The sequence below is a fragment of the Lepisosteus platostomus genome, chromosome 7, assembly GCF_059453375.1.
Source record: "Lepisosteus platostomus isolate fLepPlt1 chromosome 7, fLepPlt1.hap1, whole genome shotgun sequence".
Classification (NCBI taxonomy): domain Eukaryota; kingdom Metazoa; phylum Chordata; class Actinopteri; order Semionotiformes; family Lepisosteidae; genus Lepisosteus; species Lepisosteus platostomus.
In genome coordinates this window covers 46,293,854-46,321,418 of record NC_142617.1, presented here as the reverse complement: position 1 = coordinate 46,321,418, position 27,565 = coordinate 46,293,854, and the positions used below count along the sequence as shown (strand labels likewise).

Genomic DNA, 27,565 nt, shown 5'->3' with positions numbered 1-27,565 from the left:
CCTATCACCTGCTAACGGGCTGTCAAGTCAGGCAGGTGACTGAGCTCATTCTGACAGCAGTCACAAAAGAGCAGTTCAAATAATAATAATAACAATAATAATAATAATAATAATAATAATAATAATAATAATAATAATTTACTGAAAGTAATAGTAATGGTGCTGATAACAATATTGTTTATACTGTCAACTCTAATGTTATTATAATGTAATTACTAATAATAACAACCTATTTTGGTTGCTGTATTATAGAAAAGACAGTGCTGCTCTGGAATCAGTCCAAAGAAGAGCAAATACATTCCAGCACTTGAGGGAGTGTCCTACACTGACAGACTGAAGAAACAGAACCCTTTGAGTCTTGTAGAGAGACGTTAAGAGAAAACCTGATACAAGGATTCAAAATTCGCAAAGGCACTGATAAAGTCAACTCAGCAGGCTTCTTCAGAATGAGCAGTGAGCACAATCCAGAGGACACAAGTGGAAACTACATGGAACTGCATTTGAAACTGAGAACGGGAGTGTGGAACACATTTTCTAGTCAATTCACTGAAATCAATAAGCTGACTTCTTTCAAGAAATGGCTGGATGGGTCAATTTACTACTACAAAACTGTCTCCCTTTAGTTGGTCACATTTCTTATGTTCTATTGACCACTGCAAAAATAGTTAGGTTGTATCATTGTAAACGGTACCAAATGTGTTTACTATGCTCCACCAATAATAATAGCAGTTCAACTGTCCAGGCTCCCATGAAGCGTAGTTCAGGACCCTTTACAGACGGTATAATCTGGACGATGAGGATCAGGACGGCATGACAGACAGGGGGGCGTGATGACGGTGATCTGGTGCTCCGGGGGAGTGGCGCAGGCGAACAAGTCCAAACAGTCCAAGAAGGAAATCCTGGGCGCAGCCCAGGGTCCAGATACCGGGAGAACCTTCTGAGACAGACAAAGTTAAAATCCGGAACGGGAACAGGGAGTTAAAAACAAGATAATGAGGCCAGGCGCTCTGAGCCCTGGTCTCAGATGGTCAGGATGCCGTTGTCACGATCGCTAACCCCTCCTCTTAAGGGCGCTCCAGCCCTTCCTTGTTCCCTCCCATTGTCTGCACCTGTTCCCTATTCCCGCTCCCCCTTAAAAGCCAGACGTGGACCTCTCTCCAGGTTCCTCATTGATTTCCCCATCGTGAGAGCCCGGGGTCCTGCTGCGTCTGGCTCCGTTATGGTTTTAACTTTCTGTTCCTGATCCCTTGCCTGGCCGGTCCCAACCTGGCTCATGGTTTTAACCCCTGGATGGATCTCCTGGCTTTGGACTCTTCTCTCCCATTTGGATTCCCCGTTTGGACTTTGCTTTGTTTGTTCGCCTGGACTCACTTCCCCAGGACACCAGCTCACCTTGGACATGCCCCCCTGTATCCTGACCCTTTCCTGCATGATTTTCTCCCTCGTGTATCTTCACTATTCTGGATCGTGTCGTCCGCATAGGGCCCGCAAGGAACTGCTACGTGACAGCCGTGGTGAAGCCTATGCCGTTGGGTCTCTCCTGGACCCGTTGGTAGGCGGGCTTCCGGGTGTACATCTCCCATTGCTGAGTCAGGCATAGCAGGAGCGCCAGGCATAAATAATAACCGACAAAACAGGGGGCAGGAGCACATAATAAATTAAAATACGAAAGGGTCGGAGCGTCCTTAAGAGGAGGGATGACGATCGTGACATCAACTTTATGTCCACAGATTTCATTCTCTATGTGGGTGTGAGTGTGAAAGTCGTAGCTGATACATTAGTAATAATTCAAGCTGCTTGCCTGCCACTCATTTTACTTTGCCTCGCAGATATAGGTGTGCACAAGTCCCCAGCCTGGAGGGTCTGGATTCAGAAGAGATGCACTGAGGAATCTGCTCTGTCTTCTCCAACAGAAAGCACAGTTCCAGTTTCATTAGTCACTGAAAACCGGAATCAAAATTATACAAAAAAACACTTGCCAAGGTTGTTTGAGTGCCTATCAGGTTTTATCTTCAATACATATTGCAATCTTAGGAGGCATACTAACCCAGGCCAACATGTAAAAAAATCCAACAGGATATGGTAGTGCCTTTTTACACACTCTGTGCTGAAGGGAGGCATCTGGGGGCGGGGCTGAGCATCACTTGGATTACGTGGGATGTTGCCAGAATTCTAAACAACACCTGGTGGAATCGCTTCAAATCACTGAGATCGACTGTGAACAGAAAGTCCGAGAGGAAAGTGTGTGAGCCCAGGCGATACTGACAATGGAGTGTTGTTTTTTTTTGGTCTTTGATCCAAGGACAGTGGTAAGAACTCCCAAGGTCAGAAAGAGTTAGCCCACCAGATAAAAGCTCTGACAAGCAGCACTGGGGAGAAAACTCAACCTTCTTCAAATCCGGTCCTCATGTTTCCCTGAGCAGAGCCTGCCAATTAGTGCCAATCAGGACAGTCTTGCGATGTGCTGTCTCCCAGACAGTGAAAGGGTCTGGGACCACCTGAACCCATTACACATCTGGCCTTTCTTCGCAGCTGTCAGATCATAACCTGCCTTTTTTTAAAATAGCCCTGTATCTCTGTACACACAGCGAAGGTTCTGTTTATGATTTATTCATTTCCAACAGTAGAAGCGTGCAGAAGGCTTTGAGACAGCCACGTGAAAACCCAGAGTTTAGATTCGAATATCCATCAAAATTATGCCCGATACGCGTTCTAAATAATGCATGCCTGTTTTTGTCATGTAAAAAAGGGCAGGTTTTAAGTTGTCGACGCCCGACTGTAATGGCACCTGACAAGTGCTGCCCCCCGAAGTCTGCACAGTGGCTCTGAGAGAGCTGTGCAACTTGGTGTGATTGACAAGGACATAAAGAAATGTAATCCCATTTATGTTTTTGAGTTGTCAACCACAGCAAGGAGCTTCGAAAATTAAAGGTGAAACCCAGACTTTGAATGCAATAGAAAAGGACTTTAACAAGACAAGCTGTGATTAAAATATCCAGGAAACTCACTTAAGGCATCAAGGTGAGGGATGCTTCAATCAAACCTTCAATTATTTATAAGAGGAGAGTCCAACAGTTAGTTTCAAGGCCAAATACGTTAGAATACCAGGTGGTTAAACAATTGTTAAGGTACCTTCCGCGTGATCTGATCAGGTATGCTAATGCCAAAACAACTTCCCTGTGCCTTCTGGCTCTGCAAACTGGCTCAGTGATTTATTCAGATTACCACCTGTGGCAGAGCTGTAAACCTGTGGGGTTTATTTAAGCGCTGTGGCTGTATCCTTGATTGTGTTTTTGATCTCGAGAACGTTTATTCACCAGTGATGCTATACAGTACAAGCCACAATTCTACTGCAGTATAATCTAACCAATTAGGCCACCAGTAAGGATATGAGTTTTCCTCCCTTTTTAAGTGCAACAGGGACAGATAACTAGTTAGAAACCGGTCCTTTTTTTACCTCCTGCCAGACGGCAATGTGAGTGGTTTGAAATGTTTTACAGGACTGACCTGGTAGGATGTGAATTGTGAGTATGTACGTGAAGGAGTAAACGTAAGCTAAACAGCTCCAGTTGGAAGAACACCTTGGAAAAAAACAACCAATCTGTCACCTTAGAGGAGGATGCAGAGCAAGAAAGCACATGAGGTAAAGAAATGAGAAGAGAGAGAGAAAAGCTCAGGAGTGGTCCAGAATCGACATAATCTGCAGGAACCTCAGACGGCACCTCGTTTCTGCTGAGGGTGAAGAACTTGTAGCGGGCATTGGTAATCAACCTTCTTATCACGCCACGCAAATCCAAGGCTTGTGCTTCAGTTTCTGCTGAGAGATTTAGTAGGTAGGCTTGGACATGTAGACTCTTCTAATCAGATAGTGCTTTTCTGACACAAGCTAACACTGAGGTTTAAAAAGCCACAGAGCATGGTACCGTCTGAGGTTCCTGCAGATTACGCAGATATCAAAGCTGTCACCAAGCAGGCTCTTAGAGTTTCCCTTTTAACTCCAGATGGGACCAATTTGCACAAACTATTTTGATCCAGAGACTTGGACCCAGGCCTTGGGAAGAATTATTTAAGGTTTTTTCAAATGAGACTCTGCTGAGGAAAGTCAGGCATCAATTAACTAAGGCCAAGCTGCCCAAGAACACAGCTCTTCAATGGTCTGTGCAAGAAGCGAAAGATTACTAGAGAGACGCAGCCGTTGCTCTGTTCCCAGTGGCCGTGTCGGCAGTGCACATTCCCTGCTGATGAAAGAAAACACTCTTCACACCCCTTCCACTCCGAGGGGCGCAGTCGCATGGAGATACTGACAGGGATGAGTCCCGCTCTGACATTCGACCAAACATGATCCCCCCCTGTGAACACGAGCAGGGAAAAAGTATTTTAACTTCATCTAACCCAAAGTAAACTTACTTTCCAGGGCTTAATGGGATGTCCTACACAGACAAGCTGCAGGAACTGAACATTTATAGTGCTGAACAGTGAAGGTTATGATACAAGTAGTCGGAATCATCAAGGACATTGACAACCTAGTGGACTTCTTCATTATAATCAGGGAATCACTGACCTGAGGACACAAATGGATATAACATTGAAGTGCATTCAAAACTGAAAACAGAAGGACCTTATTTACCCAAAGAGTTGTGGGTGTATGGAACAAGCTGCCCAGCCATACTTGTGTAGCCAAAACCCTGACTGTTTTCAAGGAACAGCTGAATGAGATCCTTGGATCATTTACTATACCTACTAACAACCAAACAGGCTGAATGGTCTCCTCTCTTTTATTTGTATGTCCTGAACATAGTGGAGGAAGGCCATAAGGCTGACATACAGCATCTTTATTGCTGGCTGTCCCGATGCAGAAATGGAAGCTGGAAACTTATTTTTAAGTGGACCAGTCAACTTATCATTTTCCAAATCAAAGAGAAGACAGCAATATTCAAAATCTGTTTATATGTCTTTTAAAGCATATTGTGATTCTTACCTGTTTACAAACATACTGTACAAAACACACAAAAAGCATTCATCTCATCACTATATTCTTTATATACTCTAATGTATTTCATTTCAATAAACACACATGATGAATTAAAGGAGACACAACAGTGTGCAAAGTATCCAGCTTTTTAAAACTGACACAGCATTGCATTCCTTTGATTTATGATGGTGCTATTTGCAGCTGTTTTTTTCTCTAAACAACGAATGCAGATTCAAGTCTGAAAAAGAAACTGAGTGACATAACCACACTCAGAAAACACTGAATTTATGAGAAAAAATTTTAGTTGGATGGAAAATAATGAGACTAAATAAGTAAAATCCCAGGGGCTACAGTGAGTTAAGTAGTTCTTGCCTTTTTTAAAACATTAATCACACTTTGGAGCTGACAATTTTTTCTGTTTCTCTCTAAGTCGGTATTACAATAAAATCTTTCATACTAACTCTATCCCAAGTGTTGAGGCTCAAGCACAGAATAAACCTGTTTCTTTGTACCAATTAATAACAAATACATTTTCAGGTAGTATCCTGCCTGAGCTGTCATATTTACTGTACGTGCTATTGCTTTTTCCTCATAATAACAGTATTTAAGACACCATACGTGCCAGAGCTTTTGCTAAAGAAAGAAGACGGTGTCTCATATCATGTTTTTGAAAAGTGAAATAAAACATAAAAAAACAGAATAATATTAAAAGACTGTACGAGACTGAAGCCAGTAAAACAAAGATGTGTCCTTGAATAAGCCACTCCTGAGGATCCAACCCTTCTCGAGCTATCCACACATTTCTTGATACGACCAGTCTGAATGTACCGATCAGTCTCAGATATGAGACAGGATATGTCAGTGGGAACCACTTGTATGAGGAAATTTGTCTGGTACTTGCAGATGATGAGCTGGTTGTTATGATTATTTTCCCCACTTACTTCTTCAAACAGTCATCAGCATGCAGAAGTGTAAATGCACACCAGGGTGTAAAATAAAATATTCTGTATCTCAATAACCTCTGATATCCTGAGGGCAACGTTATATGTACAGTAAAAATAATAATTTATTTTTTAGTGTACTCTAAATGAAATTTAGTGCATTTACACCGAAATAGCCATATTACACATGTGCGAACATGATAATACAATGAAAAGCCCATTGTCAGAGAACCCATCATATTCAGCAGGGCTCAAGAGCTTCAAGGACAGAGCAGGTCTAAAACATCAGCTATCTAGTGTTATACTGTCTCTGTCTTTGAAGCACAAAAAGTGAAGTTTAAGGCACAAATTGAATGTGAATGAAATCCTGTCTATCCTACCTTAAATATATCAGCAGTTGTAAACTATTTTTCTCTGTTGAAGTCAAAATATTACATTCAAAATGTACATTTCCATCTTGAATGAATGTATGACACACAGAACTTATGCATTAATCAAATATTAGTGGCAAGTTGATCTGAAGTCTGATCAAATTATTTATGACATGAATGTGATGCATTTCTTACTTGTTTAAGAAAAGACTCAAAGCTGCTTATGGCGCATTATTTTACACTTGTATATCAATTACAAAATGTGTATTTTACCAAAGAAGCACATTAAAACAAGACATTTAAGAGCTAGTATCACTAGATAACACTTTTCCTCAGGGCAACACATACTTGGGTAAGAGAGAGTACTTTAAACCTTCCACCTGGGATTTGAACCCACAACCATCCAATAATAAGCCCAGAGCCCCCATCACTACTCTACACAGCCTGTGAAAGACTATTTACGAGCGCTCAGAAATAAGCACCTGTCACGCAACAACTGAAGTGTTAAGTGCAGAAATTGTAGGCCGGAGGAGGAAATTTCCTCGGGGCGGGAGCTTAGCAACTCACTGAATTCCAAGGCCTTGTAGCTCATGTGGAGCTTTCCACAGCCCTGCTGCGGCTGAAGGGCATGATGGCAACAATTATTTACTGGCTGTCTGCTTCACTCTCCAAATGCAACCTGGCTGTGGAACACCAGCCATGGGGGGCCAGCCCCCCGAATTGCTAAAGGGGTGCAACGCAAATACAAAAATGAAGCATCGAGCTTGTTCTTTCTGTGCGGTTCATCACGTCTGCAAATGAAAGCTGCGCATTTCAAGGGGTGTCTGCTTGCATATTCCTTTTGGTTGGTCGAGGACATTGCCCATTGAAGGTACAGTAGCATAGATGCCAGAGAGCTTTTGCCTTGTTTTACGCTAATGTCTGGTGAAGGTGCAGGCCCACATGGAAAGCTGAGAACTCACTCTAAATTGACCAGACTTGAGGGTTTATGGCTCTTGGTCATTCTCTGCTCATCTCCCAATTCCTGATTACATTTTGTGTTGATATTCATAGAATGTGAATGCCTAGCAGTTTCACAAATAGTGTCGAAACGCCTTTTTATGCGAGAGATATATGTATGCATCACGAAACAATTCATACTGTTGAGAAAATCTGGAAACTGCACCTTTCAGCAGTTTGGGCAAGGGATACAAATCAACCAAAATGTTTATCCATACACCAGTTTACGATGTGTTTGTAATATTTGATTATACTTTCAGCGATTAATGTAAACCCCTTCCAAATTATACCTAAAACGATTCAAAACTTAAAAAGATTAAAAAAACTCCCGTAAAAGGTTGCATTTATTTGCAACATTACTACGAAACAAAATAATATTAAACGGTTAAGCGATATACTGAATCATAACAAACTCCTTTTAACAGCTTTCATTAAAGCACTACTTGGCAAGTTAAAAACCAGCTTCATTAGGAATTATGCGGACTCGTTTCAGCTGCGCTTGAAAATACAGTATTTATGTCAGTAGTACTTGACTATCAATCAGTCTGGCAATAACTTTCCTTCAGTCACCAGCTTCCTACAACATAACTCTTCATGTCAATTTTGTAACTTCTGTCTTTACAGTAACTTGTTTAAAAATACGACTTTACTGTCATTAGTCTGACTCGTTCTAGATTCCTGATATCAATACGTAATTGTGCTGCCATCTTCAGGACACATCGCGGACAGCACGCAGCTTGTTGTAGCGTATATTACCTAATACAGACAACTTCCAACTTTCCCACCAGTCGGATCCCTTTTATCAAGGTATCATTATAATGACTATAAATTAATATGAAATCTGTAATTAAAAACAAAGCTACCATCAAAGTCTACATTAAAAGACAGAAGCAGCACAAACATTGTCAGAGCAACCTCACTAAAATTGTTGCCTAGGATTTGGGGCGAAAGGTTTTTGCTTCTAGGGATCCCCTGGAAAATCCCTGAATGCGCCCATCAATGCCAATTTTTGAAAACCTGTTCTTTAATAAATGATAATTTATGTGCTAAAATAATTAAAAAACAAATACTAACCTACATAAAACTGACTTACTGGACCTTTTCCGACTGCAGCTGCAGAGAACTCTTTGTATGTGACAGTACTGTATGTAAATGCTACAGCCCAAGTGTGACATTCTGTACACCACCTGAAGATTTACAATACTCATACTCTGGAACTGCAACTTTTCAGAAACCTGCAGTATAATCACACAGGATCATACATTGCTGAGACAGCTTCAGCAGACCTGACCTGATAATAATGGAATGATCAATATACTGTATAATAATGGTGACAAGACTACGCCAAACAGAATACCAATGGAGTTAGAAATGGACGATCTTGCTTAACTCATTTGTTAGGATTTTTTGAACAAGCAACAGCAGTATTGGGCAGAGAGTATGTGATATAATATAATTTATATATAATTTTAGGCAGTAGGCATTCAATGTCATGCATTTTACTTGATAAAAATTTGGTTAATGGGCAGGAAACAGAAGGATCAGTTGATGAGTAAATGTTCAAACTGAGGTGATGTATGTTCTGGAGTAGCTCAGCAATCTGTATGAGGATCACTGCTCCTTCTCATTTATTTTAATGATTTAGAATCTGCTTTTGTTCACAAACCAGTCATATTTGCAAAACCATGCTAAAGCAGGAAGATTAGCAAACACAATAGATGATTCAAAATAAATTAAATGAGAAACCAGTTGGCAGATAACGTTTAATGTAGACAAGTACAGACTTACATGCAGGTAGCGAAAACAGAAATACACATATAAGAAGGAAAAAACAAAGGTACTGAGAAAGATATTTATGTCAAAACCTCATGTTCACCTCCTAGATACTGCGGAGAAGCTCTAATGTTAGGATATTTAATTTGAAGGATAGAATTGTAATTAAGGGATTAAAATTGTACAGTGGACTAAGGACATATTTAGAATATTGTGTATACTTTTAGCACAACAGGCAAAACAAATATCGCTTGTCTGGAATCAGTGCATAAGCAGATACATTGCAGGCTATAAGGGAATGGCCTACATGGACAGACTAAAGGAAATGGACCCAATTCAAATTCCAGAAAGACTTTTATAAAATCAGCCCTGAGACATTCTTCACAACAGTGAAACACGATCTGCCGGACACCAGAAGAAACTATGGGGAAGTGCATTTAAAAGTGAAAACATGGAGGATGTGGGAGGGTGGAATCAGCTGCCCCGCCATACTGTATAAGCTGTTACCCAGGCTTCTTTCAAGAAAAGACTGGATTAGTTCCTCAGATCCATTAGCTACTTCTAGACCAAATGAGTTAGATGGGGCTCCTTTAACTGCTCTTATGTTCCTAAGCCATTCTGTTGTTTATTAAGCCTGTTGAAGATATTACGCAAAACCAGGAATGCCTGGAAATGAAAATCAGAAACATCCAACAGCTGTTGACTTAGAGCTGCTACAATTTTTTTTGAGTAACACTCAGCAGGAATTACTGGATCAATATTTAATACCACAGGATTCTACGGGCACTAAGGCAACATACAGGCTAATATTTTGGATTTTGATACCTGCTTCTAATTGTACCTTAAAGAAAACAGTAACTTGATTTTCATTAAACTAAATGCAAATGTATGATGTATTTTATATGTATTCTGAAAGTTTCATTGGCCTCTGCTATACACGGCCATGGCTGCTGTCCTCTGTACAGCTAAAGCATGTCCCATTGCTGGAGTAAAAAAATCGTTGATTTTTGTATGTACATATTTGCCCCGCAATGACCTGGGACTCCTCCAGGCCCTAGTCCTTGTGCATCATATTTCCGGGACTGGCTTGAGGTTGTCGTGACTCGCAACAGGAATAACGACACGAATTTCCGATAACAGCGGATGAATGAAATGTCTGAAGTGTGCTAACGAGCAGTGAATTTATCACACATTTCAAGGGCACTTACACTCCTACTAGTCAGCAAAAGTGCAGCATTGTCAGCTGTCTGATTAAACAGCTGCAGAGAATAAAGGAGGCACACACACACACAGTGCAATAATACCACAGTGCATCATTCTTCCCCACGTCTTCCAGATGAAGGTGTGTCCTCAGCAAAGCCAGGACACTAAAGCTGCCCCACAAATCAAGTATGAAGAAGATGTCTGGGAGTGTGCAGCAGTGATCATCTCGCCATCTAATTGTTTTCTAAAACCTTACCATCCAGAACGAAAGCTGTTGTTTTCGCTTAATTTCAAACGGCTTTCAATATAGCAGGATCCTGGCGCTCTTCAAACTTTAAAAGGGAGTCAGGGTTGCTCTGTTCATCAGCTCAGCCGCCAGGCCACAGGAGCTCCATTTCAAGTCAGCGTGCCAGCGGAAAACCAGGGCGCAGGCGAGAGACAAGCCAATCCACCTCCTCCTCAGCAGGACGTTCCGCCGGTAACATGCAGACCTGCCCGGCATGCTGGGAGACTGGGGCCAGCACGCCAGCACTTTAAAGAGATGCTTCTGGCGGCAGGGGGCTGACGTGCCAGTGAATCTTTTATAAACGTAATAACATGGGTTACCCTGTCAATCAGAGAGCCCAGAGAGGTGTTGTTCAGAAGTGTTCCAGATCGTCCTGTTGCTCTTATTAGCCAGCAATTGCAGAGAGCACCATGGAGCGTTCAGTTTATCAGGCACATCAGCGTCAAAGCCTTTCTTGAAACACAAGTGGATTGGGGATTTAATTAGCTCACTGCTGTCAGCAACTGTCAGCAACTGGTGTGTTGTTATCTAGTGGCCTTGGGGTGAAGATGAGAGGATGGGTGGGGTAATGGGAGAACTGAATTCCTGAGCCTTTCTCGTTGTATGAGGTGATCTCCCCGTAGCGAAGTTTTAAAAGTCTGTTACCAAGTTAAAGCAAAGCTCCCCCGAAGTTTCAGGAGTTTGTGTCTGGGTGTAGATTCAATGCATATTGTAGACAATGCTATTTTCCTCTCTGCACACTGAAGTTTGAGAGCACTTCAATCAGGTCTGAATTGTCCTCCACGGAAATGATTTAAATACTCGTTCTGTAGCGTCGAATAAAGACTCGAAAATGGCGATCTGAACTGGGTCACGGGTTTGAAAAGTAGGCCACAAAATACTTCGCTCTTTTGACCGCCAGGGGGCACACACGGGCTAAGAATAGCATACCACCTGTATCTATTATCACAGTATCCAGAATTTCAGAATCGAATTTCAGGCCTTTTGTGTGTGACGATCTTGCACTAAAAATCTTAATATAAACTTCACGGTAACCTTGATAACGATTTTAGCTGCATCGTAGACATGTAGCAAAGTCATTTATGAGTTTGTTGTCCTTAACTAAATTACAAACATCAAAACCCTGTTCTTAAACAGTAACAGTACCGTAATGAAAGATTTGTTTGTAGGATAGAATCTGTCCACGCTTTCAGTCGTTGCAGGTGGTAATTGCGTCATCAACGCTCTGAAAGAGGGGTTAACAGCATTTGTCTTGGTCAGATTTACCGGAAATATTTTATTTAGACAATACAGTCGCAGTACATTCCTACAAACCCAAGGTTGTGTTAAACTTTAAAATATGTTCAAACTTTAGTTTTTATAATGCAAAGGATAAAACCCGGTGCCAATTGGCTATGCTGTTCAGTTACATGACTCCTTTGGAGTACAGGTATGTTGAACTGCGGACAGTTCGCATTTATCATCTTTGTGCAGAGAGGAATATTTATTTTTGTATAGAAATTGCACCGCTACGTGCAGCGCACGTTCACACATCTCTTGAACATACCCAGTATAAAAATAATAACCCCGAAGTGTAGAATTATAATCTGGGAGGCGATTTGGCAGATCCACAGTTAAAGGCGCACTCTCTCTTTCACGAATTCACGAGTAGAATTGAAAGAGCCTCCTGCAGCGCATACCATTTGAGTGTTTTTTTTCCCCCCTTTTCGGTGGTAACGGTCAGACAGAGGAATGTGCCTCGCTGTGGTGAAACAACTCCATCCCGGGTCTCTCCCCTGCCTTCTCGGGTCTGTCGGTGCTGCCGGACTCCTTCACTGAGTGGGCATCTTGACTACTGAAGCCCTCGCGGGCCTTCATTAGCATATAGAGGAGGCCTCCGCCAATCACCGCAGAGACCTGTGGACGTCTCCCCTCCCTCCCTCCCAGCCTGCTCGCGCCCGCCCGCGCGGACAGTGACAGCAGCTGTAGCCAGTGGCTGCTAGGAGACAGCCAGCCTGCGAGAGTGCGGCTCCGAGAGCAGCTGCCCTCCTTTCCTTCTGATTTCCCTCTGTACCCCCCCCTTCTCCCTTGCAAGTGCATCACACTCCACTCCACTGTGACAAGGAACTGAGTGAGAGGAGGGTTTTTCTCTTTTTCTTATCTATTTTTTTTTTTACAAATCAAAAGGATGTCGGTGGCCGGGCTGAAGAAGCAATTCCACAAAGCAAGTCAGGTAAGGAGACACCCCTGTGTCAGAAAGAGTTGTGTCAATTTCAGCGTGTTTTTTCGTTTTGTGTTGTTATGGAGCGGAGAAAACAAGATATTGGGCGCTGGGTAACAAAAAGCACAGTTGGCCGGAGGAATGCAGCGTGGTGCTCCAATTTAAAGCGGAGGCCACCCTGCGTCTGCAGATTTGAAGTTTGATTATGTAACGGTACACGTTAGATCAAAAGGCTGCGACTAAGTTGCTTTCTTACTTGCAAGCGTTTGTTTTGAGGAAGTGGTTAAGTAAACGATTGTATTTTCTGACTACACAACGGCAAAACAGGCGCTCGTATTACGGTACCGGAATCATAAAGTTACGTTTTAAGATGCTGTACAAAGTAAATATTTGAAGGCCTTAAAACAGAGATATTAAAACTGGTCATCTCACTTCAGGGTTCGTGCAATCTACCGTATAATCGCTTTTCAGGTTGTTCTAATCACCGTGCTGGGCTTTGATTAATACATTTTCAGATGTAAGTTATAGTAAGTTATAGTTCAAGCGTGAAATCCTATGTCGCACACTTTTGAATACGCGCAGCTGAAGGAATTCCCTATCACGCACATACTGTCTGTAAACACTGCATGCTACAGTAGGTGTGTATCTGCACGACTGTCTACATCTCTTAATCTGAATGGATTTGCGTGCTTTCCATTCCCTGTGTGATCTACATCTCCTCCTTTTAAGTATTTGCAGTTAAGGAGTGAGTGTGAGCCGTGTCATCAGCGAGTGGTCCAGACACCAGGCAGAAGCACCAGCTGATGTGTGTTTCCTGTCGGGGTCGTGATTGATCACCTGTTGTGCGGTGCCAGTGGCTGATCTCGGGTCCGTGTGAGTGCCGAGGGTAGCTGTCGTGACCCTGGTCAAACCTACAGTACCTTACCCTACTGATCCGTATACTGTATATGCGCTATACTGGAGCATCTTCCGGGAGAGAGCGTTACGCTCCCCCCGCATATTTTATGTTTTTTAATCCACCTTGCACCCAGCGGTCGGATATTTTCTCATTTTCTTACTCGCTTCGCCTTTTCTCGGATCTCGTGTGGCACTGTTTCACCCTGTTGCGGATTTTGGTATTGATCTCTGAGGCCTGACGCTGCTCGTTTGCCTTATATGTTTTTTCCTGCTTCTCTAGGATGGATACAAACACAACTGCGTCAGTGAGCCACACCGAAATGGATGTTTAATTCCAGCTCTTGGACAGGCTCCTAAATGGGCTGTCTTAAACTGTTTCGTGATGCCATCACCCACGAAGGAAAAACACACTCTTAAAAATATGATACCCAGCCCTCCACAAGCAGGTTACAGTAAAACACGAGACAAAGCTATCGTGCCGTTTGTTAAAACCTTTTAAGTGAAAGGCTTGCCGAAGCTCTCCTCTTGATACAATGTACAGTATTTCGACCCTCCTAGTTTACGCGAGTGTACCCGGAAAAGGACATGGGTTATATAGGACATTTAAAAATGCTCTTGAACAGGATGGAGTTATAGCCTTGATATGTCTCTAGTTCTGTATCACTGGGAAGTTTGATGTATTGTATAATGTAAAAAAGACCTGAATATTTAATACAAAGGGATGGTGTTCTACAATTTAGATTTCAGGAGAACGATGGGAAGATCTTTGTGTTCAGCTCATCCTGAATGCTGTAGAGGTGAACTCGCAATGCTTAGTTGTCTTTGGAAGTTATTGGCATGACTCAGTTGTAAGCTGGAAGCTTTGCTTCCTGTCTGCGTGTGTTTCATTCTGGTACATTGAAGTGGAGTGTGTGTGCCACAGTGAAGCTTTCCTTCATTGAAAAGCCCCTGTGATTGCAGCCTGCTCTGCTCCTGATAAGGCTGCACTCTGCTTTGGCTTTCCTCTCTGATGCCCTTGTTTGCCGCTCAGCCACAGATAAACTCATTTCAGTACTTTGGGACTCTGCGTGATTTCAGTGACATTCGCTTGATTAGCCCTGCAGTGCTCTGACATCTGTCGTCCTTTTCTTGTGCTTTGTAAAAATTCTGGGTGTTCAGTTTGCTGGTTGGCCTTTCAGACAAGTGCCCATATTACTTTCAACACTCTTCTGTCAGCTTAAAATCAGATTCATGGTAGTTTAGACATTTCTTGTCTGCTTGGAGTACAACATAAATATCTCTCAGGCGGCACAGTGGCGCAGTGGTTAGCACTGCTGCCTCGCAGCGCTGGGGGCCTGGGTTCACTTCTGGACCTGGGGTGCTGTCTGTGTGGAGTTTATATGTTCTTCCCATATTTGTGTGTGTTTCATCCCACAGTCCAAAGACATAGTAGTAGATGAATTGGCCCCAGTGTAAGTGTATTTGTGCATGCCTCTGCCCTGTGATTGACTGGCCTCATGTCCACGGTGTATCCTGTCTTGCGCCTGTTGCTTTCCAGAATAGTATGCAACTCCCTCCAGACCCTGAATTTGGTGCAGCAGTTACAAAATGGATGGATACATCTTGACATTCAAAAGAAAGAACAAATGTTTAAGAAGTAATGCACAGGCACCTTTTCAGTTCATCCTCCAGCTAAAAACTCAACTTTTAGGCTGGTTTTAAATGAACATTACAATGCCTGAGCTCTCCAATTTCAGCTCATTTAGTAGCTAAGTATAGCCTTAAAGTGCCCATACAACAAGAGACACATTACAAGTGCTTTAATTACTTTGATTACAGTTTCAGCTTAATTTCAATTCTGGCTGGAAAGAGAGTTTCTGTGCATCTCCCCTGTGCCTTTGTTCCTCAGAGTTAATGATTAATGAGGGGAAGATCCAGTGACTTGTGTTTTTGTGAAAGGAGGAAGGTGATGGCACACTATCGACTGCTGGGAACTTGAGCAGTCTCTCAGGGTTTGTATCTGCTATAAGATATGGTTTCTGTAATGTGCTTACTGACCTGCAGGACTTCAGAAAGGCCCTACACACCATGATATGGAAGAAACTTCATGAAGAAAAAGTATAGACAGAATTTAGCTTGTTCACGGTGTTTCTTTCATGTTGAAAGTACAGTAGATAAAAAGAAAATGTGTTTTTTCTGCATTATCTTGCACAGATCATGTGTCCTTGTTGTTGTTAATACTTTTTGTGTGTCACACCTTTCGAAAACAGAACTTTCCCATCTGAAGGAGCTTTCATTGCAGGTTAAAACAAGTCAGTAGAGCTGGGTAATTCTTCTGAGCCAAATCATATTAAATCCAGAGTAATTTCTAATGGATTGTTATGACTCATCCGTAACAAACTTTGAAACAAATGATCCTTTTCTTTCTATGTGCAGTATTTGGCAACAGAGTTATTAAGATCTGTTTTAGTTTTCGTTCCTTTTACCGAAACATTATGTTAATGGGGGATTTGCGATGCTTGAAATGTATTGAAGAATAGTGGATTCATTGTACTCTACCTCGAAGCAAAAGGCTTTAATATAATGCTCATTCTGTCACAAATCTGCAGAACACTGCTTAGCCTTGCTCTTTTGCCTGACAATCAACCACTCCCCTCCTTCAGTCAGACATGACACATCTTTCAGAAAAGCACAGCTGAAGGAATTGCTCATATTTTGTTTTTTTTGGTTTGGTCAGAAGTTTGCAGGAGATATGGTGATCTTCTTATTGCGATAACTGTTTCATTGCTTTGCATGTTTTGAAATAAGTAGCCAACCTTAAAGGAACAATTCTGCATAGTTCTGGAAATAGGCAAATGTTTTTTAGTTTTCTATAAGATAAGTTTTCTGTTAGAACAGGTTTTGTGAAATGGGAGGGAAGGTTTTTTCTTTTTTATAGTAAAGTTAGAGCATCTCAGAATGAAACAACAGTGTGGCGTAGTAATCTGGGCTCTGGACTCCTGACAGGTGCCTTGTGGGTTCAAAGCTGGGCTTGTACGCTGCTGCTGCACCCCTGAGCAAGGTACATTACCCAGACAGCTCCGGAGAATCCTGTTGTATAAAAGCCTAACAAAAATTTGGGGTTCAAAAAAATGTATTTTGTAATCTCTGTAAGTGATAACAGAATGTCATATAAATATCAATCCCCGTTCTCAGCACTTCATTCAGTCAGGGTTGTGGGGGAGCCAGAACCTATCCTATCAAGCAACAGGCTCAAGGCAGGGTACACCCTGGACGGGACACCAGTCCATTGCAGGGAACACACAGACACAGACACACAACCAGTTTTCCTTGAAGATGATTAACCTACTGTACCAGTGTGTTTTTGGACTGTGGGAGGAAAGCCATGCAAACATGTGGAGAACATACAACCTTCATGCAGATAGAACTCCAGATCCAGAACTGACCCCAGAGCCCAGCGCTGCAAGGACCATTGTGCCGCCCACAATATACCCGGCACTTTAATTTGTTTCTTGAGATTCAATGTCAAACAAATTGGTAGTCGTGTCTTCAAAACTTCTAAGGTGCACAGTCTTTTTTTTAACAGTTATTTACTATTGGCCAAAAGCCTCACAGATCTTTTTTGATGGTGGGTAGATCGAGGATTTCTGGTGTGTAGCATTGAGAAGTTTTGGATTAATGTATCAGCATTTGGTGTGCTGCTAGATTAACTGAAAGAGTTTCTACAATAATAAAATATTGTTAGATCATACCCAAGTGAGTGTAATTATTTTTAAAGAAGACAAAATGTTTGCTTCAGAGCTATGATGTCAGCCTTAATTATGCCTTATAGAAGAACCAAATGCTCCCTTTATTCTCCTGAAAGCTGAGAATTGTCTTTTCTGAGCAGGATGAAGGATGAGGAGGGGCACTTGTGCACTATAGTACAAACAGCACCAATCCACACATCCCAGCCTGTGAAAGGAGCATTCAAGTCCGATCATTCTGTTATCTCTGATGCCGAATGGACTGACAAGCACTGAGTTGTAGTTTCAGTGAGAAGCAGAAAAAATTACATAATAAAAAATTCTCTTGAATTGTTGTGGTAATGCAAAATCTGTCACCCTAGATACCTGTAGGTGCATTCATTTTTTCACAAAATGTCTTTGATTTGTATCTTTCTTTTCCTGTATTGTTGTTTTTCTCTCAGTATTGTTTTTTTTGTATTGGCTTTGTTTGATTCTAAATGTGTTTTTATAAAATAATGAGAGATATTTGCTAAAAATCCTTCACATTAGAAGTGTGTGGGGTAAGTTTTGTGGATGTAGTATTAACAAAACAGTATGTGGAAACATTATTTCAGAATTTCACACCACTATCTCTGAAGATTTTTATTTCTCTGTTGGCACAGTATATGGGGAAAACACAATTGTTAAAAAAGGACAGATGAAGGCGGACCATGTGATCACTCTTCACCAGGAGAGGAGAGTAGTACAGGGGTTGAAGTATGAGTCAGATTTAAGAATTTTAAAGATAAACAGAATAGAGGTTTGTTTTAACCTCTTGTTTTAACCTCCTTGTTTTGATTGGATATAGTACCATCTGCCTATTCTAATGTTTTGCATCTGAAAAATAAACAGAAGAATGCTAAAATGTACTATGCACAACCTGTTGAGTAATGTGCTTTAATTTTATTTATCTACGGTTCTTCCTACACGGGGTTAAAATGTGTACTTTAGACTTTAGTCTTTAGAAGGTTTGGTTCCTATAGTGAAACTACTGTATGAGCTGGTGCGTTTGACATCGTCTTTCTGACCACAGCTTCTGCAATATGATAAACATGGAGCAAATCAACAGCCCACCTGTTTTGTTTCCTACCTTTAACAGTTTAGCATTGTGTTCTAGTGACTGTCATTTCTTTTTGCTGTTGGTGTGTGAACTTCCTTGCTTTTGCTGCCATAATATCAATTATTTAGCTTACTTTTCCCAGTAAGTGTGTGCACACGCTTTTTTAAGAGTTCTGAACACATTGCACTCTTTAGACTAAAAATGTAGGTAAAATCTTTAGTACTTTATTCCAGATTGATAGTGTTGGATGGCTGATCGATAAACTGCTGATTACACGTTCCATTACAAAATTTGGTTTCTCAGTAATTCTTTTCTTTAAACTGACATGACAAAACAAAAACATAACTCATATCAGAGTCCTAACCGTACTTTCATAGAGTCTTTTCCCTAACTGTACAAGAGGTAGAACTAAATTCTAACCTCTGAAGAATAATACAGTTTTAACAATAATTATTTTACTCCTCTCTCAGCCTCAAAATCTGTCTCTCTTCTCTTCACCAGTCTCCTGTTCTCAAAGAGCCCCCCAGCTCCTCTCTCCCTCCCGGTTAATGACAGCTGTCTCTCAGTTTTGTCAACTGGTGTATTTAATTGAGGCCTCTCAATCTCAGCTCCACTAAGTGACTACACCTAACTTTTGACAAAGCACTGGAATCGCTTCTTCCTACAGAAAGCCTCTCACGGACACCTCAGCTGAACCCTCCTGTTGGGAACGTACAGCAGATTCCCTCACAAATAAATGACGATATATCGAGTTAAAAATCGACCAGATGCAGGCTTGTTTCAATACTCACACAATAATGTCTTCTCACTGTAATATTTTCTCTATGTTTATTCCTTGTGTTATTTTCCTGAAAAGTAAAGTTCAGTCTGTAGTTTTATTTGGGTTGTGGACAGTTGTACATTTAATGAGATTCTTTAACTCTGAAGTGACCATAGCACTCAGAATAACTGGCATGTCTGCCCGTTGCCCATCAGTGATTGTGAAGACAGGAGGGAAACAGATGAAGCTGATGATGAGCCGCTGGACTGACTGGAGGAAATTGTACCTTGTCCTAGAAATAAATCAAATTTCTAACTTTTTCAAAAATATTTACGATATTTCAAATGAGAAGATAAGATTCCAATTGCATAATTCTTGGGTTTATATGATGCCATGAATGCCTGCAACTGAAACAACTGAATATGAAGCAACTGAATGCCTTTAGTCTTGGATAGAGAAGATTGCAATTGGACATTACCTATTTTATATCTGCTTCATTGTGTTCAGGTGGAGCAGGAGAAACAGGTTCAAGGCAGGATACACTCTGGAAAGGAAGCCAGTCCATTGCAGTACACATGCAGACACAAACACAGGGACACTCACTCCAGGGTCAAAGTTCCCAGGAGCCACTTAACCTAACAGTGTGTCTTTGGGAAGAAATCTGAGCTCCCCATGAAAACTCAAACAGACATGTGGGAGGACATACAAACTCCATGCAGAAAACACTCCAGGTCTGGAATTGAAGGGCCTTAGCACTGCGAGGGAACTCCACTGTGCCACCATGCTGTCCTGGACCAGATATATTTACCAGGATCCTCAAATACATTGATAGTCGACCCAACTGATTTTTTCGGCGTGAACAGTGAAACATGAGAACAGAGAACACATATGGAAACTACATGGAAGTGCATTTAAAACTGAGAACGTCTTTACCCAAAAGGTTGTGGGTGTACGGAGGCTACCCAACAGTGCTTGTGAAACCCATGCCCTGGTTTCTTTTAAGAAAGAGGTAGATAAGATCCTGGTTAAGTACAAAATGAGCTACAGGTAGGTAGGCCAAATTTGCATCCTGTCACGTATAACCTGTCTTATGTTTATAATAAGTACAACATGCCATTGAAAATATAAAGAAGAATCTTATTTCAGCTTTTAGTTTGTTCAGGCTGTATCAGTTGTGTATTACAGATAGCTTGACAGCAATGGTGCTGGTGTGCTGAATGTTATTACTTGACAGCCTGACTGAAAATACAAATGCCACTGATGTAGAACTAGGCCTTGAGAAGGAAGTGATGCACTGAGGTTTGGAGGGCAGCCACAGAAAAGCTTGTGAAATGCAGCATGCTTAGATCGCTAGCTCAGATGGTTGTGGGAATGAAGGGCCAAGTTATTCTACACATTATTATTTTGTTCCCTAAGTCAGGGGTCCCTTATCAGTAACAGAAGATTGAAATAGCCACATTTATTGAGTGTTCTTCATTGACTGACCCCCAGTCTGCTGAGAAAATAGTTCAGAACTGTATCCACTGAAGCCCCGTGTCCTTTTTGAGATATTTTTCTAAATAATGAGGGTCATTTACTGTGTATTCACAGTTACACTGTTGGCAAAGCTTCATGAAATTTAGTGACCCATGGTACTGTACAGTACATATACTGTATAGAATCAGACTAAAAGGATGTTGGTGATCTATGAAAACCTGCCTTAACAGATCAGTGTTTCCTTGCAGAGCAACGTTATGCATGATGTAAGAGGATTTAGTTGTAAAGTTCAAGTCTGAACTCTTATGTTTAGTCACTGTGCCACATTTTCTTTTAAGTCAGCTTGTACAGTAGCTAGTAGAACTGAATTAGCCTCAGGCAGGGAGTTTTCAGTATGGTTACAGTAAAAGGGTTGTTGCATACTTGTACAGCATGTATACTCCGGTCTGCAAACAGAAAATCTAGACATACAGTACATACTGTACATACTGTATTTGCCATTTTACTAGAGTGAGAGATGTCCTTTGGGTATATTCTTGGACTGTGAGAGGTTGCATGTGAATCACAGTGGTACCTTGATGAATGTCATAGGGTTGAACTGTTAGAACTGATGAATTGAGCAGGAGGGAGTCATGTGACTGACTTAATGGCTAGGACTTCAGTGTCACGGACTGAGTTTCTGTGATGCCAGGTGATGGCCTCTCAAATGTTCTTCCTCCTTGTGCATTGTAAGGCACAATGGAGGCACTCACAGCACAGTCATCTCTGTGCCTGTGTAATCTGGATCTGCTTTCTTCCAGTGATACAGACTATGTACATCTACTTGATACCTTGATAATCCAGTTTGTGTAATAAATCTAAAATCAGAAAGCTGGTGAAAAAGAACATTTCAGATTTAAGGCTAACCATGTTGTGACAAACGCCATCATAAAAACATAAAAGCTGTGTACTGACTAACGCCAAGCATGAAATTAGAATTTATCATTCTTAAAATTTAATTTGTTTTTATCCTTTCAGTATTTGTTAAAAAGATGTGAAGGTCAGATTTGACAGTTGAATTTCCATTTTAAACCTTACATTACAATAAAGGACTAACCAAAACATAGGGGAAGGAGGCCTGCTGTTGTCCATCTTATACCCTCATTGTGTATATTGTGTCCTCTGTGTCCTTTCCTTCCTGTTACCTGACGTGGCTGTCCATGGCAGGAAACACAAGCCATACTGTATTTAATATCTTCATCTGTTTTCACCGCTTCAGCAAAATAGTTTTTTTTGTGCCTGACAGGAAACACAGAAAAGTCAATAAAAATCTCAGCCACCTTTGCCGAATTCCTGTTATTCATTTTTGTGCTGACTGTAATTATTGTGTAATTTTCCACTTTCACGTAGAGTAATAGTGGGGTACAGAAGATGACCCCCGTTGTGCCTATAGGCCTAGGCAGTACATTTTTACATTACATTTTTAAGACGCAAGTGTGCTCGTTGGTAGGAGTGGCAGAATGTAGGTGGAGATGCCACGTTGTCACAGTGGCAGTGGATTGCGTAAAGGGTGGGCCTGGTGACACGCCTGTTGATAATATCCCTCCTGATAGTGTAATTTACATTTGCCCCACTGGGCTCTTTACCTCACTGGGTTGCCGTCTTCAGTGCTAGGTGATTATGCTGGTGGAGTCTAACATCCTATTTACAGTCCAAAGTCCAGTTTCTTTACAGCCCCTGCTGGAGTTGTGGTGCCTCTGTTGTTTTTAACTAACATTTTGTTACATACTTGGGCTTCCACTAAAAACCAAGATTTCAGTGTAAGTGCATGGTCTGCCCTCACTGACGGTTTGGGGGTTTGGTGTTGTGTGTTCTGTTTGATCTAATATGGTTTGAACTGATGCTTATCTTATGGTGGTAAATTCTATACTTCTCACATCACTGTTCAATTTTGCAAAGGCCAAACTATTCAGCACAAATCCCTTACATCAGCATCTTGGCAGTCCAAAAAATAATTGTCTTTACATTTTGTATTAGTATAATTATGACTTAAACATAATAATCTTCAGTTTTTGTAGGTAAAAAAACCGCACAAAGAATGTTAAGAGGCCTTGCTTTTTTAATATTGAAGAAATCATATAATTAATTCAAAGTAGTTGATAGCAGTTTGTGACAGATATTAGTTATGCGGGGTGACCAGGTAAAGAGAATATAACTTCTGCTTGAATATTGCTTCTGACGTTACATAACACTGACTCTTGCGTAGAGAGGTGCTAAACAAGATCTATTTGCGTAGAAAGGGGGTATAGGCATTTGACAGCTCTAGTTGTGCACTATTTCAGTGCGTTGCAGATAGAAGAGAAAAAGAAAAGTTACTGTGCAAACAACTAGCAGTGGTCTGAGGTTTATGTCCAGATCTGTTCAATGGCAGTGAGATCATGAGATTTTTCCCTCGATAGACATGCTCCTTCACTGTTCTTCATATTAACACCATGAACTTTTGCTTTCCCATGCTTCTAGCGGGCAGGCATGAGTTGCAATGATTCTGCACAGAGTACTTTAAAAACTTCTATACATTAGCAGGTACAGTAAGACCTACATTATTAACTTTCAGTGATATTTGTGTCCATGTTTTATGCAGTAGAGAAATGAGGAAACCTAAAAGGCACATAGTTTTCCAGTTTAAAGCAGTTTAGAGGTAATTGCTTACTTTTCTGCTTAGTGGTTTCAAGATCTAGATGGATGCCTTCGTTAGCTCTTAACTGGAGCACTTCCTTTGAGAGTGGGTATTTCTGACTGTGTGCATGACACACGGCAGAGCTCATCTTTTCTGGTGTGCTATAGGTACTTAATTGAAGAGTCATTTTGCTTTGCCACATACAGTAGCCTGATGTCTTTTGACTGGGACTGAATACATGTTTTTTCTGAACATGCTGTTCTGTAGACAGTGTCTGTCCTTGACTTGGTTAGATTTACCTCTTTGTCTCATCTACAGCAGAGCACATCAAGACTGAAGACTGTGCTCCTACATTGCTGATAACAGTGTATGTTGGTTTTTTATAGATTATAAAAGTTAAAACTTGCATAGAATGGCAGAAATATCAGTAGATGTACTAATTCAATTGAGTTAAGAATGAAGTAGTAGTTACAATACTTCTGTTACTTAGTCTTGCAATTTCCCTCACGGGTCAATAAAGTATCTATCTTTAGCTTAGGGGCTGAAGGAAACTCCTGATAGCTCTGGGAATAGTTTATTTTTCTCTTTCGGTAGAGAGAAAGGTATAATATGAAGTAAATATTCATTGTTCCTTTTATGGTCTTTTCTACCAAAAAGAATATAGTTCCTGTTATGAAATATCTTCTGCTGTCTCTTAACAATACACTTAAATAATTTAATAACATAGTCCTCTGGTGCCATATGTTATTAGTATTTAAGCATTTAAGCCAAGTAGGTTAAATAGTATAAGATATGCAAATTATTTAATAGAATGTGGTACTTATTATGAATTTTTCCCTGGGCGCAGTTCCAACATTGTTGCAAGGTTAAAATATAAGCTACGAAGCTGATTAATTGAGAACATGATTTTTTGTACAGTAATGGAAAAAATCATATGGATAGGTCTACAATAAGTACTAAACCATGAGATTCAGTTTATAGGTGACATGAGAAAAAAATAGTCTGTAGGTGAAAGATATCAAGACTAACAGTGTGTTGCAAATGATGAGTACCATCAGCGTGTGTGATTAACAGTACAGCACTTCTTGTAATGAGTGCATGCTGTCCCGTAGTTTGTGGCAGTCTGAACCTGGAATATACTGTATAAGTGCAGTGTGTGATGAGCACCTAATGCATATGTAGATTTGAAAGCTCTGAGATGGAGTGGGAAAGACTTGATCTTTAGGGAAAACTCAATATCATGCATGTCCTGTATAATTGGGCATGACTCACTGAGCAGTTTTAATGCAGTGCTACGAAAAGTTTGCTGGTTTAAAAGTTGAAGAGAAAATGATTTCTCTTATTATTTTCTCTGAAGAGAAAATTGAAAGTCTGTGTTGAGGCCATTAAGGCCACATTGCCTGCTAAATAATTGTGTTTAGGGACATAGTTCACCTCAAGTGATCAACTACCAGCCTGAATGGTGTGGGTTCTGGTGTCTACTTTTCTGGTCAAACATCTTTTGGGATGAGTTGTCAGTTAACATTTATTTTAGTTTTACTTTATTTATTTGCTGTTTGTTCCTGAGTTTTTTATATAATGTTCTTTATGCATCCTTTTTTTAATGAATTCTTACCTCTTCCAAAAAATAAACAAATAAAGGGTTAATAAAAAGAGAATTAATGCTTATGCTTTAGATGTGTTATTTTTATTTTTGGCTGTAAATTTTCCTGATGGTTTTTCTCTTTTCTTCTTAACATGCCAACTTTCACTATCTGTAGATACTAGAGTAATATGTGAGTAAATTAATTTTATTTTAAACATAAATCCAATACAGTGCAGCGTCAAGAACATTCTCCCATCCAACTTATCTTCAGCATAAAAAATATCATCATTGAAAACATCTGAGAGATCATGAATTCCTTTGTTTCTCCTGTGTTGTAAAGAGACAAGCTAATTACCTGTAAGTGAACTAACCTGAAAATATGTGAATGGGAATGCCATGTCTTCAGGAATTTCACAGATCTTACCGTTAAATGCCAAGTTGTAATATAGTACATTATTTTAGGGCTAAAAGAAAATCTACAGTGTCTAAGGGGAACAGCATATCACCACCTTCTTGCCTGATCTCTTTAGATTTCACAAGTCAAGCAAGGTTGGGCGGTAAGTTGTTAAATTTAAGTCATTTAAAAAAACCCAGTGTCATGGCTAAACTCTACTCTGGGCTTGCAACATCTGGCTCTTTTAAGTTCCTAAATTCAGGTAATCTCAGGTAAAGAGGTCATCTTTGTTTCCTCTACCTGATCTTCTGGGGTGCTGACACGGAATGGCCACCACACATTGCCTAGGTGGGAACTAAATTGGGACCTACACTTCAGAGGTAGCTAAAATGGATCCCTTTCTATTTATGAACTGCTTTGGGATTCTCTGGGATAAAAAAAACATTATATACATGCAATTAATTATTTCTTAATACTTTAAATTAAAAGCTGATGTTTATATGGAGAGACCAGACTGTTTTCAAGAAGATGCCAAGTAAAGTGTCAAAATTAAACTAATCTGGCAATGATCTCAACACAAATTTAAAGTTTGGCAGACCTAGGTTCCTCCTTAGATTTTCATGCTATAGAGGGAGTTGAGTATTTAATAGGCTATATGCTTCCTTCTCTTTCCATATGAATTTAAGAAATCCTAGTATGCAGTCTGTCCCAATACCCTAACGAGGGAGAAAGAGGAGTAATAGGACTAAAAATGTCAAGTGTATAAGCACATTTGTTTTGATTCGGGAGGCAAGTGCTTGAAGAATAATTGTCCATCTGCTCAAATTTGCGTAAAATACCTATTTCACATGTTGTTATAGCTGTTCACTGTGATTGCATGTAAAGAAGAGTAAATCGCAATGCCAAGGTATCTGAAGTGTCTGACTAGTCAAAGTCAAAGGCAGGCCAGTCTTCTCCATTTCATGGATTTCAAAGGTAGTAATGCAGACTGTGAACGATGGATTTTATCCCTTGATAATGCTCTGGAATCATTAATAATAATTAGCAGATGGGGCAGTGTTTCGGTGATGTTGTGTATAACACTGTGCCATTAGTATATTGCAATATGCAGTGGTGTGTGTTGTGTGTTGTTTAGGGAGATTGAGGTAGAGATAGTAGATTGATGGGCAGCATGATATAATGGCTCCAAAGATGCAGCAAACAACAGATGTGAAAGTGGGCATCCCTGATGAACCCACCCATTATGCTGAAGAACATTTTAACCATATTAATGAAACCTGATCTCAAGCCTATATGATACAGAAATGACCATAGATATTCCCACTGGAGGTTCTTGGTGTCCAAGCAAAGACAAAAGGGGAGGCACTGTCTGTTGCTGTGTGTGTCATGTGGAGGGGGTGGAAAATGTTATCGGACATAAAGCACTTTTTGATAAAAGCTATTCTATTTGTAGTGTACCAGTCTAGTCATGTGGTTCTCCAGCTAGTGTAAAAGCATCTTAGTACTGTACTGTATATACAATAGCTTGGCATCAGAGCAAAATAGGCTTGCAGGACCTTGTCTTTTTTCAATAATATTAATGTAATAGTAGTTTTAACACTTCTTTATAGTGTGTGCTAAGTGAAGGGATTGGAAACACTTTTCCACATTTGCAGTTCTGCAAACATTCATTTCTCATAAGTCTTCAAAAAAACATAAGAGCATGAAAACAGTTACAAATTAGAAGAGGCTGTTCTGTCCATCTGGCCTGTTTGGTAGTATGGTAAGTAAATAGTTTCAACAAGTGAAAAGGTACTGTACATTGTTCACAAGCTCTTCTCTTGTGTTTGGGAAGTAAACTCATTTTGGCCCCAGAGATCACTTTCACCAGCAGTAAAGGGACACGGCTCTTTTAGTCAGCCAAAATGCTTTAAAGGCACAGATTCTTCACTAATGCTGGCTGTCTGTAGGATTTACAGTGGGACGGCCAGAGAAGCTGTGGAATTTACATAATTGGTTAAAAAGGAGACATTTATAAGACAACTGCAAGAACCACAGTAGCAGACTGCGCTGTAATGCCACAGGCCATACACAATGATTCATGTGATGATTTACATTGAGAACCAAGTTCTAATGTCCATGTTGTAGTTTCTCTGCATTTACCTACAGTCATTTCTGAAAACCACTGATTGTCAAATGAGAACAGTCAACAGCAGTTCTCATTGTGGGCCAATTCTGGTTCACAGCTTATGCAGTGTGGAGTAATA

The 27,565-nt window shown here is 40.6% G+C and overlaps 1 protein-coding gene and 1 long non-coding RNA gene across 5 annotated transcripts in view; one reads left to right on the top strand and one right to left on the bottom strand.

The window, feature by feature from the left end:
• Positions 1-122: 122 nt before the first annotated feature.
• On the bottom strand, positions 123-12,386 carry LOC148658944 (uncharacterized). Its single transcript, XR_015940265.1, has 2 exons — positions 10,516-12,386; positions 123-4,349 (listed from the first exon to the last, which is right to left on the bottom strand). It is a non-coding gene; the product is annotated as an uncharacterized LOC148658944 (long non-coding RNA).
• Positions 12,387-12,496: 110 nt separating this feature from the next.
• sh3gl3a (SH3-domain GRB2-like 3a) overlaps positions 12,497-27,565 on the top strand; it is a 42,370-nt gene continuing 27,301 nt past the window's right edge. For 2 of the 4 annotated variants that reach the window (XM_088640754.1, XM_088640757.1), the window contains exon 1: positions 12,497-12,757. In XM_088640754.1, coding sequence (XP_088496880.1) covers positions 12,713-12,757 — 45 coding nt within the window. In that variant the 5' untranslated portion in view covers positions 12,497-12,712. The remainder of the gene's footprint in view (positions 12,758-27,565) is intronic. The other 2 variants (XM_088640756.1, XM_088640755.1) reach the window with 1 other exon arrangement.